General features: G+C 46.6%; 1 protein-coding gene across 13 annotated transcripts in view; it reads right to left on the reverse strand.

Moving 5' to 3' along the window:
- LOC120902922 overlaps nt 1-12,297 on the reverse strand; it is a 69,400-nt gene that overhangs the window by 13,329 nt on the left and 43,774 nt on the right. For all 13 annotated transcript variants that reach the window (XM_040312018.1, XM_040312017.1, XM_040312010.1 and 10 more), the window contains 5 exons: nt 7,915-8,029; nt 5,300-5,466; nt 5,087-5,206; nt 1,102-1,293; nt 892-1,027 (listed from right to left, as the gene is read on the reverse strand). In XM_040312018.1, the coding sequence (XP_040167952.1) occupies nt 892-1,027; nt 1,102-1,293; nt 5,087-5,206; nt 5,300-5,466; nt 7,915-8,029 (730 nt within the window). The remainder of the gene's footprint in view (nt 1-891; nt 1,028-1,101; nt 1,294-5,086; nt 5,207-5,299; nt 5,467-7,914; nt 8,030-12,297) is intronic.

Raw genomic sequence — 12,297 nt, forward strand, 5'->3', positions numbered from 1 at the left:
CTTGTTACACTGATTGGTTTTTGAATTAGTTATTAATTGTGTGTTAGTTTTTACATTGACACGCGCGCTATCATCATTAGTGGCAACGAAGTTTATTCAAAACAAATACATATTTATATGTGTGTGTGTGTGTGTGTGTGTACATGGCAATTAGTCTGTTAATATCACACAATCGATTGGTTAGGTATACCGCAATGAGGAGGGTTATATGATTCTATCCCTACTGTACGGTTCATAAGTATCCTTTAAGGCATTTCCAACAAGAATCAAACCAGATACTGCAACCGTCTTTGCCTATTGCAATTTCTCATTTCTCATTGATTAATTTTCCCACAAAGATGACACGACAAACAACACTAAATTCTGGTTGCTCCGGTAGTTTAGTGTATCGGGTGGGTGGAATAGTGTGAGGTGGTGAGATGTGATTGTGAAATGCAGCTGTTGCTAAACAACACTTTTACTACCTTCAACGTGCTGCATTAACTACAAACATACGTTCCACTAAATGATACAGGTTCAAAATAATGAAAATAAACACACACAAAGCAGCTATCTACGTAAGCGAACATCTAAACGGACGTAAACTGGTACGTAAATTAAAACTAAAATCCAATATAAAGCGCTTGCACACAAACACCAAGCAAGCAATCAGTCACACAACATCACGAGATTAATCCTTGGCAGTCCTTGTGATGATCCCAGCATCGATTTGCATTCGCTTGTGTGACTGATTGTCGATTATTTGGTACAACAAAACAGGAAATGGGGGGGATATTTTGCCAGCTTAATTAACAACGAAGGGGTAAAGGACTACCAGGGGGAACACCACAAAATACGCACAAAAAACCCGTGCGGCAAAACAAAACCCGGAACGGTTCCGGTAATACTTACTGGTCGGGACTCTGGTCGGTATCACTTTCCTCGATCTCTGTCTTGTTACGTCTTTTTTCGCATATTAAAATAATCGCACACAGTAAAACAACTTCCACAATAATACCCAGGAAAACGTAAAGGGCCGCATATTTTCCTAAAATTACAGTTCAAAAACAGGGATTAGTTCGCTGCACAAGCAGGTGATTTGCTTCGTCACTATAGTATTACCTCTTACTCTAACGGTGATCAGAACCTGTGCCGGTTTGCCCGTAAACTCGGTGGCATTGTTTCGTGCCTCGCAGGTATAGTCGGCGTAGTCGTCTAGCTTTATGCTATCGATGATAAGCTTCGCGTTCTCGACGCCCCTCTCGTCCTCCTCCAGCACGATGTGATCTGTCGACGCGTTGTAAGTATTGTTGCCTTAAAAGAGAGAAAATAATTAATCACAGTGCGTGTGTGTGTGTTGAATAAAATATGTACAATATAATGCTACCAAACCCGCCCAGCCATTGGCAACAAAATTCCCTTTAAACAGGACAACCAGCCCCGTACGCCTCCCCGTGTACTTTCTCATCTAAACGCCGGTGTGTGTGTGTATAACAATAAGCTCTAAATTGAACAAATATTAAAACACTAACAGACAAACCAACCCCGCCCCGGCATCCTTCACTCACATTCTGCCACAATGGGTGGAGCGACAGTGTGAGCAAGAGTGAGCGTTCCTTCTCGCCCGCGGATCCGTGCTGATCCTGTGGAATTTCGTCCCGTATTATGTTTCACCTTCAAGCATAGCGCACCGCACCGCCCGCACCGTTTGAACGGTGGACCGAGCGATAATGGAACGATTGCACACTTGTCTAGCTGCTAGTCACGTAATTCTGGAATCACCACGCGCAGCACTGAACACGAGTGAGTATGCGTATGTGTGTGTGTGTGCGGCGGACGACAAGAAGAAGTGGTCCTAGGCAAAAGCGCCCCCGAAGGGCGAAGAGCGATTTACTCGCGAGTCACCGACGAGTGCAACACCACTTCGGCGTGTGCTCGACGACGATGGGGGGTCTTTCGATGCACGCCAGCAGCACGACCCCCTCTCAGGTTCGTCTTCCAAGTTTGTCGCTCGCACGCCCAAGGCCACAGGAAAGGAAAAAAACAGGGAACGCCGACCGGAAAGAGAAACAAAAGTCCATTAGGGAGAGCGCTTCTCGGGCGGATCGGGGGGCGCGGTGGTGGAGGGTGTAGGGGAGAAAGAAAAGTCTCCCCCCTGCTGGACGGAAAAGTTTGTCCAGTGTCTTGCCTCTTGCCACACATACACACACACACACTCGTCCCATGTAAGTGGTTGTGTGTGCTGGGGAGCGCGCGTGGGTGAAAAAACTGCCTTCGACCGGAAAAAAGGTATACATAAGCGTGTGCGTGTGAACGGGTGTGTTGAAGTAGTTCAGCTACAGGAATCGGGCCAGCTTTGGTATCGGCCAGGGATAATTGTCAGCTGGAAAGAGTCCCGAGACGATTGGGTTCGGGAGCATGGGTTCGATCAATTTGTGCTTTTAGCCCGAACATGCAGACACACACACAGAGCAACACACTGTAGGCCTTGCGGGCTTAGCCGTAATTTCTCTCGTTTCGCCCATATCGTTGACAGACGTTCATTTAGAAACATCTCTTAGAAAAAGAAGAGAAACAAAAATACATCCACCTTGCACCTGCCAGAGAACGGATAAGACGTTTCGTGTTGCTTGCCGGGACCGTTTAAAGAAGCCTTGGAGAAATCGGTAAAGATAGCTGTAATGTAAGCAGCACAACAACAACAAAAAGACGCCGCTTGGGTAAGACCCTTTAGTCTCTCTCTCTCTCTTTCACTGGCAGTGATTATTCTAAGCAGCTCGTGCTTCACTCGGTGCTGCCCCACTACCGTCGGCCGTGTATATTGCAAGCACCCCGGCGGGGTGGTGACGGCGCCCGGGGTTAAGCAATTTAATTTATGCTTAAAAGATTGCGTGACACCATAAGGTGCTTTGGCTGTTAGTGGAGCTGTCGGTCTTAAATCACGCAAAACGGAAAACTGCTTCCTTCCGCGACACCTGTTTTCTTGCGCTTCCTTCGTGCGGCAATAAATACTGCGCGGAAAGAAGCAGCGATGAAGCAGCCGGGATCTTTGCGCTATGGATTACACCAATTTCGCTGTACGGGGAATAGGTGAAACAATTCCCACTGCACACCAAACATCCAACAAGTGGGGGGGTCTAGGAATAGTGTGTAAAACGGTTTTTACATCACGCCACACGTCCGAACATGCTCAGCAGCAGCTCCTTACATCCTCTGGACAGTGTGCTTGTAATAAATATTTACTCGATGCCCGTGTATGCGATCCATTGTTTACACGCCAAAGACTGCCCCCGTTACAAGCACATACACCAAGGAAGGGAGGGCACACACATAGTGTGCAGATGTAGTTAAATTTAACCTTTCCGCCCAATAAACAAAGCTGCATTTTTTGGGGATTTTTTGGTTTTGTTTAACGGTTCGCGAAACGGGAACGTACGACGGCGTTTAAAGGTCAGTTTCACGCGAAGGGAAGGCAAGTGTCCGTCATGTCTACAGGCAACATAAATTCGATCGGGATTTTACGACTCGCAGCGTCTTTTTTTGTTTAGTTGGCAACTGTAGCCACGCCGTATGTATGTTCCCGTCAATCATCTTAAGTCGAGTCGTCGCATCCCCTGTCAGCAGCGAGACCGAGCGTACACACATTCCCACAGTCTGCTGCGACGGGATGAACTATCACCATCGCTAGCAGTCGTAACCAGTTTTGTTTGTTTATTCAATTGATTAATGTTAATCGATGGCTGTCGATTCGATCAACCTCCTGTCCCCCTATCGAACCCTTCGATTGGTCCCGCGTGATCATTATTTTCGATGGTTCGATGTGTCGTCGTGTTTCCCCTCATCTTTAATTTATATCAATTTATGGGCTGTTTTTAATTTCTTCAAAAATAAATCGTTTCCGGTGTTTTGGTTTTGCTGGCGTAGATGGAATGTGATTTTAATGGAGTGAGATTCGGCCACAAAACAAACAATACACTTAAAAGATCATTTTATTTGTGCAAGACGACAGCCGCACCCACCCCTACATGCTGATTCCAGACAGAGCATATCAAAAACAAATCAAGGCCAAAGCGTACGTACGGGACGACCCGTTAGCAGCGTGTCGTTGCCAGCCAAAACTTCCGACCAGAATGCAAATGTGGAACACCACCAAAGGATGCAGCACAACGGTTGGAAGGAAAAAATGGAAAATCACACACACACACACACATACAGGGGGAGGTGACATCGTCTGCGAGAGGACGGGCCACACCGAGTCGGTATTAAAAATAAATTTTAAATTAAGCTGATAATGCTTAAGAACGGGGTAGGATATCTATATTGTTCCCTGCTATTAATAGACCCCCGGTGGGATATTTTCGTACAGCGGCTTACCGCGGTCAGCCCCCTCGCGGCTTTCTGCCCAAAACCCCCGTCGTGTGGAGCACCTGGCTGTGGTCGATATTGTTGCCAAAGCACGATGAGGATGATTTCTTCCCACCTCGTGCACCACAGACCAGCCAGCAAGCAGTGATCACAACGAAAGGTCCGAACGGTATACGTAGCCGTTTAATGTAGCGCCAAGGAGCGCGTTGGACGTCGAGAAAACCCCGGGAGGCGAAGAGAGGGGGCTTTTTTGCTTCTCCCTCTCCAGCATAAAAATAGCGACAATATCATGCTTTCAAGGTGAAACTAAAAGAAGAGTGGGCCGCCGATGGTTCCTGACGGGTTGCTGTTTGCTTTTTTTTTTTTCTTCAAATGGGAGCAACCCACCCTCGTGCCCACAGTTGTGTGTGTGTTTTAGAGCAGGCAAGAATATTTTCATTCCAATAATGTGCGCGCCGGCCATCCTTTCTCTTCGTAGGACGCCATTGTAATGCCCCTACTCTGCCTTCTTTTCCGACTGGCATGATATTGGCGCTGACTATTACTGAACTGGAACGTAGAGTGTATAGAAAACTGGTGGAGCAACGCGTACCACCGTCCGGTTTGAATGGCAAAAGTAAAGTGCTCGCCTAATGGGCATTGTGCTTGTCGGCGCTTCTTCGGTTTTGGTTTTGTTGCTATCCTTTACTGTTAAACAAAAGCGCTACTGTTGTTACTGTTCGCCGCAACCCTCCGTACTCACCAACTGTCCAGGTGATTTTAGGATCCGTTCCGTAAGCTATACAGTGCAGCGTCAACCGTTCGCCCTCCACTATGTTAGTTTTACCTATTTCTGTGCTTTCAAATTTAACAACAACATTAGCTGAAATGAAGAAGTGGGAAAAAAGCGAATTAGAATAGTATTATTTCTCTCCGATTTTCTGATTGCATTCCGATTGCGACACTGTATGCTTACCAACTACGTTAAAACTTTTCGATACACCCAATTGTGGTACGCTACACGTGTACTGTCCGGCATCCGTTTCCAGTGCCCGACTGATGACGAACTTTCGCTCGGCCGCCAGTATCTTAAAGCGGTCTTTTAGCGATTCGACCTCACTTACGTTCTTACCGTCTTTTGCCCTGTGAAGGAGAGAGAGAGAGAGGTTAAAAACATGTATTAAAATTTCTCACAAACATAAACGTAGTGAAGCTAAAACGAATGATGAAAAAAACGTTGATATGATTTATAATAAAAAATCAAATTCCCATTTTGAGCTCTGGTTTACGTCAACAAGCCCGGTTTTGTTTTTCGTTTCTGTGCTTTGCCTTTTTTTTCCCCTTCACTACAAGGCGAACACACCGGAGTGCGTCATCGAGTGGCTCCGCCCTGTGGCACTAAACCACAGGGGGGGTAAGTAGAAGTACTTAAGCTGCTAACACTCTTCGGCCTTCGGCAGAGGCTTCGAAATTAGCATCGAAACTTGCTCCCATCTGCCCAACCCCCGAGCGCAGGGCCCAAAGTTTTGTCAATTTTCGTCATTCTAACAGTCCACCTACCACGAATAAATTGATCGTGTCTCTCTCGTGTAGTTTCGCAAAAAAAAAAGAAAAGAAATAAACCCATCACGAACAATTACACACCGTGCAGAGCACGAAACTTGACGAAAAGCGTGCCTTAAAAGCATGTGAAACAACGTCCACTCGGGTTATAATGCGTCATCGTGTCGCGTGTAACTGTTTCCATCGTCACCCGACACTCCTCAGCGGGAGGGGGGGGGGGGGGGGTATGGTGGCAGTATTTAGGTCAAAAGTTGTTCTTACTGAACAACCGGGACGTTTTGGGGGATGTCTCGTGTGTCTCGTGTCGTGGGCGCACTGCCGAAGACACCTTTCGCTTGTCTTTGCGGGCTCTTGAAGGATGGCTTCAGAGAAAGCAAGAAAGGGAGTGGGAGTGTGTGTGTGTGTGTGCGAACGCAGCGTAATGTCAGAAGCCATTCGTGCGAGCAAAAATCATTCATCCCTTAAGGGTGGATGGATGGGTGGGTGCAGGTTTCTGCTCGTCCCCCCCCCAACCACAGCCACATGCTACAGCCACACACTAAACACACACACACACACACACACACACACACACACACACACACACACACACACACACACACACACACACACACACACACACACACACACACACACACACACACACACACACACACACACACACACACTAACTGAAACTGACGTCAGCAGTTTTTGTGTTTCACTCTACAGCTCAACAGCCAGTCCGCCAAGGCAGCGGAGGAGTGTTAATGAGATGTTTATTTTGCACGGTATTGTGTTTGTGTCGGTGCGTCTTTGAATGGGAGGTTTGTGTTGCTTGGCAGTTTTGAGCAACAAAAAACAGCAAAATAATCAAAAAACAATGTTGCAAGATCGCCCCAAAGAGTTTGCAAAACCGCGATGGAGGCGCCCAGTGGATGGTGTGAATTTAAATTTGCCATTTTCCAAAAACACACACACACACACGCCGATTTTGCCTATGCATTTTTCATTCTTATCAACACGCTAACGCACATGTTTGTTATCTTAAAGAAAATAGTAAATATTTAAAATAAAGGAATAAAAAAACGCTCCCAAACAACTGGAGGAATGTCATGGCACAAAGCCACGCCACGGGCCGGCACACACAAAAAGAGACAGTAGCAAGGTCACCCCGACGACGTCAGTCGCTTGGAAAAGAAAGAGATTTGTGTCAAGAAAAGAGAATCATCCCTTTTGCTTCGTGGCGGGCATTATAGCATGAGCATGAACCGCGTCGTGGGGGAGCGAATCCTTTCGGAATGAAAAATCGATAATTTGACAAAACCGAAATGAATGACACAAGGCACAAGGGGGGGCGGGGAGGGGTGGTACGAGAATGGAGCCACGGCCAACCGACGGAGAGGAAAAACGTTGAGTAGAAAAGGGCGGCAGCAACACTCTCCACGGTGCTGTGCGCGCCTCTTGCGATCTTAAACGTTGTGATGTGAAAGAAAATCGCAGAGATGGATTGATAAATATTAATGGTAGCTGGGGTTCGCTTCTTTTTTTGTTTGTTTCTTCTCCTTCTTTCTGCCACAGCGCGCGGATATCAAGTGACCTCGAGTGACGGGGTGCGCGAAGACAAATTATGGAAAAAAGCACCACAATAGAAAAAAGGGTTGGCGGCAGAGTGGTAAAGGTAAGTACTTTCGAACGAAAGGATGGGGGGAAAATATATATATCGTATGCCAAAGCGAAGAGAATTATTTTTGTCCCACGACGACTCGTCGACAAGCGTAAATTAATTGACCCACATAGAGCGAAGGCGAATGGAAGCGTTTCGGCTATCTCTGCTGCGACGATCGATTGGATTGGTTTTACTGTGTTGGAATGGTTTTAAATGTTTTCTAAAGCAAATTCATTTGCTTTTTGTGGGGCCCTTGTTTCATCATTCTAATTGATTTCTAATTGGAATGTGGATAAACAATTCAATGGTAAAAAAAGTGGAAAGCATCATCAATACATCTCACTGTATTAATTAAAAGGTTTAATGCATATAACACTTACCAACTTAACTCAAAATTTCCTTCCTGTGTAATGTTACAACCGAGCGTCAATGCTTTTGCTATATCGAATATTTTTAAACTAGTGCTGGCTTGGTCGTAGTTAGGCAGCAGTACATCTGTAAAGAGAAAGGGGGGTGGGGGGAAAAGTGGGGCGGTAGGATAAAACACGGAAAGTTATTAATCGGTTGCACACATCAAAACGCAGTGCATTGCGCTAGGGGCAGTTACGAGCTATATAATAAAAGCATTAAACGTTAGAAACGAGGGGGAGGTGGGGGGATGGAGTTTGTGCTCGGGTCCCGGATGGCAGGAAGACCAGAAAGGAAGCAGGCTCTACAAGCCTAATGCCACACCGGGAACACACCGAGCAGAGCAGAGGAAATAGTGAAACCGGAAACAGGAAAGCGTGATAACAGAGAGAAAGATAGAGAAAAAGAGAAAGACAGAGAGAGAGAGAGAGAGCGAGTATAAAGAACAGTTTTGTGCTACAACAGGCGGAAATGGGTTGTTTAACTGGGTGGGAGGGAAAAAGAACGTTGATAAAGTGAATGAAAAAATTTGAATTTTGAAAAGTAAAAGAAGAAGAAGAAGAAGAAGAAGAAGAAAAGGAAGCAGGAAGGAAATACCTAACAATATATAAAACAACGGGAACAACGAACAAGAAGGAAGTGAAAGAGAAATGCATCGAGAATGCAACTATATGTGGATAAAGAAAGACTAAAAAAAGGAACAAAATAGATGAATAAAAAACCATAGGAAATCAAACAAAATATAAAAATATAAAAAATTGTATTGCCAAGCTGCGTTTCGTACAAAAAATCAACTAAATGTAAGATAAAACCAACATAGCAACATCGAGTAAGAACAGCTTTTCTTACATATTGAGTGAAAACACACTCGCTAACTGGCTTTTCTGCTTTAAGAGACTAGCGAAAACAATCGAAAAAGCTACGAGTAAACACAAGAAACGTTCCACCTTTCCGTTCCAACTCTTATGCTGTGGGAACGTGAATACGCATTGAATAACATTCTAAACTTCCCTAAAATCCCCCGCCCATCCCCCGCCCCAATCCCCACAAACCACTTCTCCTCATGACCCCCCTTTATTCCTCTCCAGGTTCATCCGTCCCACCGAGTCCCGCCGCCCAGTCCAACGGAAGATAATAATATCTGTTCGGAGGGCGAAATTCTCGCGCGACCGAAATTGAGTCGTCACAATTTGGTACGCTTTCCACGGAACAGACCCTCTCCTCCCCTCCCCAATCCCTTCATATTATACAAGCGCCCGGCCGGTGTGTCGTCCCCATGCCAAAAAGCATCCCCATTGCTCCCCAGTTCCACCCCGCCCTAGGTGATGAAGAAGTGGGCGCTCGTTCGCGCGCTCTGAGTGGTAAAAGGTTTTCCTTTCCCTTTTTCACTGTCTTGGCAAGTTATTGGAGGGGGGGGGAGTATATTTGGAGCTGCTGGGTAAAGCAAACTCCTAGCGCGCACCTGTTCCATTCCATCTTCGTCGTTATTTGACTGATCTACCACCACCCTCTGCGCGCGTGTTCTTGGATGAGTTAACCTGTCCTCCTTTCTCACTAGACGATGACACTGCTGCCGATGCTGCTGCTACTGCCGCCGGCCGCCCTAACACACACTACGAGATACGGGGACGGGGGAGAGGGACTCGTGGAAAACGGGTGGACAATAATAAAAACAGCTACTCTCCAAAAACAGGTTAGAGTTTAGTGCACGGCACGAGCAGGAAGAAGGAGAGTAAGGGGAGGCGGACGTGATGCAAATAGTGGATGCGAGCGAGAAAAGATACGTGACACGTAAGGTATTCGGTGTGTCTGTAGGGCAGCGGGGAATGGAATGGTTGTTCTACACACACACACACACAGACACGGCGACCACAAAGCTATCTCCTTCCGACCATCCCCATCCCCTTCGGAGGTAACGACGAACGCACCAGTCAGTGTGTGTGCGCAGGAGAGAGAGAGAGAAGGAAATGAAGCTTGCTGGGAGGAAAAGTGTTGGTGGAAAACCAGAAATGCCATGATTATTTAATGAAAACCGCAGTCATCTGGCTTTTAATTTCATGCGCCGCGCGACGAAAGATCCACCCCAACCACCAACCGTTCCTCTCCAATCTCCGATTCTCCCCACGCCATTAGACGGTCAGAGCGGCACCAACAACGCGGCGGAAAATCTGAGCCCGATGGTACGCGTATACACAGCAGTAGGCGTTGCGCGCACAATATATTAAACGGGCGAGAGAGTGACAGAGAGAGAGAAAGAGCACTGTAGTGTTGGAGGGGGGGGGGGGTGATGATGAGAGGTCGGTTCATGCCTGTCTGATATTTATAAAATTAATAAATATTTAATTTGCCGTTGTTTACACTCACTAGTCCCCGTCCCCCGTGTGCGTGTGCAGGAGCAGGAGCAACGGGATGATTTGAAGCAACGAGTGTATGCGTGTGTGTGTCGGTAGGTGGGTAGATGCTGAATTTTGGCATGGTTTTTGGCATCGGCCACTAGAAACGGACGATCGCTGGCAGTTTCGGAGAGATTGTAGATTAGTTCTGCTGGTGGCGGGAATGAAGGAAGCAACATGCATGTGGTGCGCGTTCCGGCTATTTGCAAGACAACACACACACGCATGCACATTTTCCAACAAGCACACGACGGAGCACAACCTTTTCCAACCGGGAAGAGGAAAAAAGGTGAGATTTTTATAGTTCCCCCCAGTAGAGTAACTTTTATAATCTCATAACGAAAATTTCCTCATTTACTGAAGGTTTCGTACCCAATCGTAACCCAAAACTGCTTGAAGTTCTCTTCCTCCTCGAGTTGAAACACCAAAAAACAAGTGGAGCATTTAATATTGGGCTGTTTTGGGCTGCATCATGTATGTATACCTTCCGGGGAGGGTAACGCTAGAGTTTTGAAAAGCAAAAACAGCAGCACCACACCACAAAATGAGCAGTTTGTGGAGGAAAAGCGAACGGAATAGCTTTACCTCCTGAGGTTTGGAACAATAATACACACACACACACACACCCCATATACCCATATACTCCGGGGGTATTCGGTGCAGTGTGGCCAATAAAAACGAACCCTGTTTCATTTATTACCTTCCCACACAGCAGTAGGACAGCCTGGGACCGAGATGTGATAGTAAATGGTAAATATTTGCATTCTATCCGGGGGAGACGAGGACGAGGACGACCAGGTCGCTCTTTTCGCTTTCGTGATGCCGATACATCGTTTATAGTGTTCAATCGAACAGGGTCTGGGGTCTACACTAGTGATGGGAAAACGCAGGTTTTCGTCGGAATCGATTCCTGCTAGTTCCGAAGTTTTTTGGAATTGATTCCGGATAGTAGGTCGATTCCAGAATTTACTTGAATTGATTCCGGAATTGGTTCCGCAATTGGTTCTAGAATAGGAATCGGCTCCGGAATTGGTTCCAGAATCGGAATCGGATATGGATTCGGAATTGGCTCCGGAATTGGCTCCTGATTCGGCTCCGGAATTGGTTTCGGAATCAGAATCGGATATGGATTCGGCTTCGGAATTGGATCCGGATTCGGCTCTGGATTCGGCTCCGGAATTGGTTCCGGAATTGGTTCCGGAATTGGCTCCGGAATTGGTTCCGGAATTGGTTCCGGAATTGGCTCCGGAATTGGCTCCGGAATTGGCTCCGGAATTGGCTCCAGAATTGGTTCCGGAATCGGAATCGGCTTCGAAAGCGGAATCAGTTCCAGAATCGGAATCGGCTTCGGAATCAGAACCGATTTCAGAATCGGTATCGGGTCCGGAATCCGAATTGGCTCCGAAAACAGATACGGCTTAGAAATCGGAGTCAGTTTCGGCATCTGCATAAGAATAGGCGTTTGGGACCTACGGCAGGAATACCGCAAAGAATCCAAATTTACTTGTAAACGAACCATTCTCATGGAGATTCCCAGATCAATTTCGCTTCTGAAACTTCTTATTTCAATTCAATAACTGATTCTCATTCCGAAGCTAATTCCAATTCGAGAGTAAATTCTGATTCCGTGTCCGGAGCAAATTGCAATTCCCAGGTCGATTCCGATTCTGATTCCGGAGCCGATTCCAGATTTGGAGTTGACTCTGGAATCGACATCGGAATTCTGATTCCATTCGAGCAACGGAATCGGCTCCAGAATTGAATCCAAACACGGAATCGGAACCAGGTAAGTCCGATTCCGAGCTCCCACCACTACATACAGGGGATGGTGACAAGTTTACACGGTATCTCGAGGCCATATCGGTTCTGGCATGGTCACCGTCCAGCCACCATCGCACAAACCCACCCGATCGGTGAGTGTAGCTTTACAAATCAAACAATTAAACAAGAGCGGATATCGGT

Source organism: Anopheles arabiensis, chromosome 3, assembly GCF_016920715.1.
Source record: "Anopheles arabiensis isolate DONGOLA chromosome 3, AaraD3, whole genome shotgun sequence".
Lineage (NCBI taxonomy): Eukaryota > Metazoa > Arthropoda > Insecta > Diptera > Culicidae > Anopheles > Anopheles arabiensis.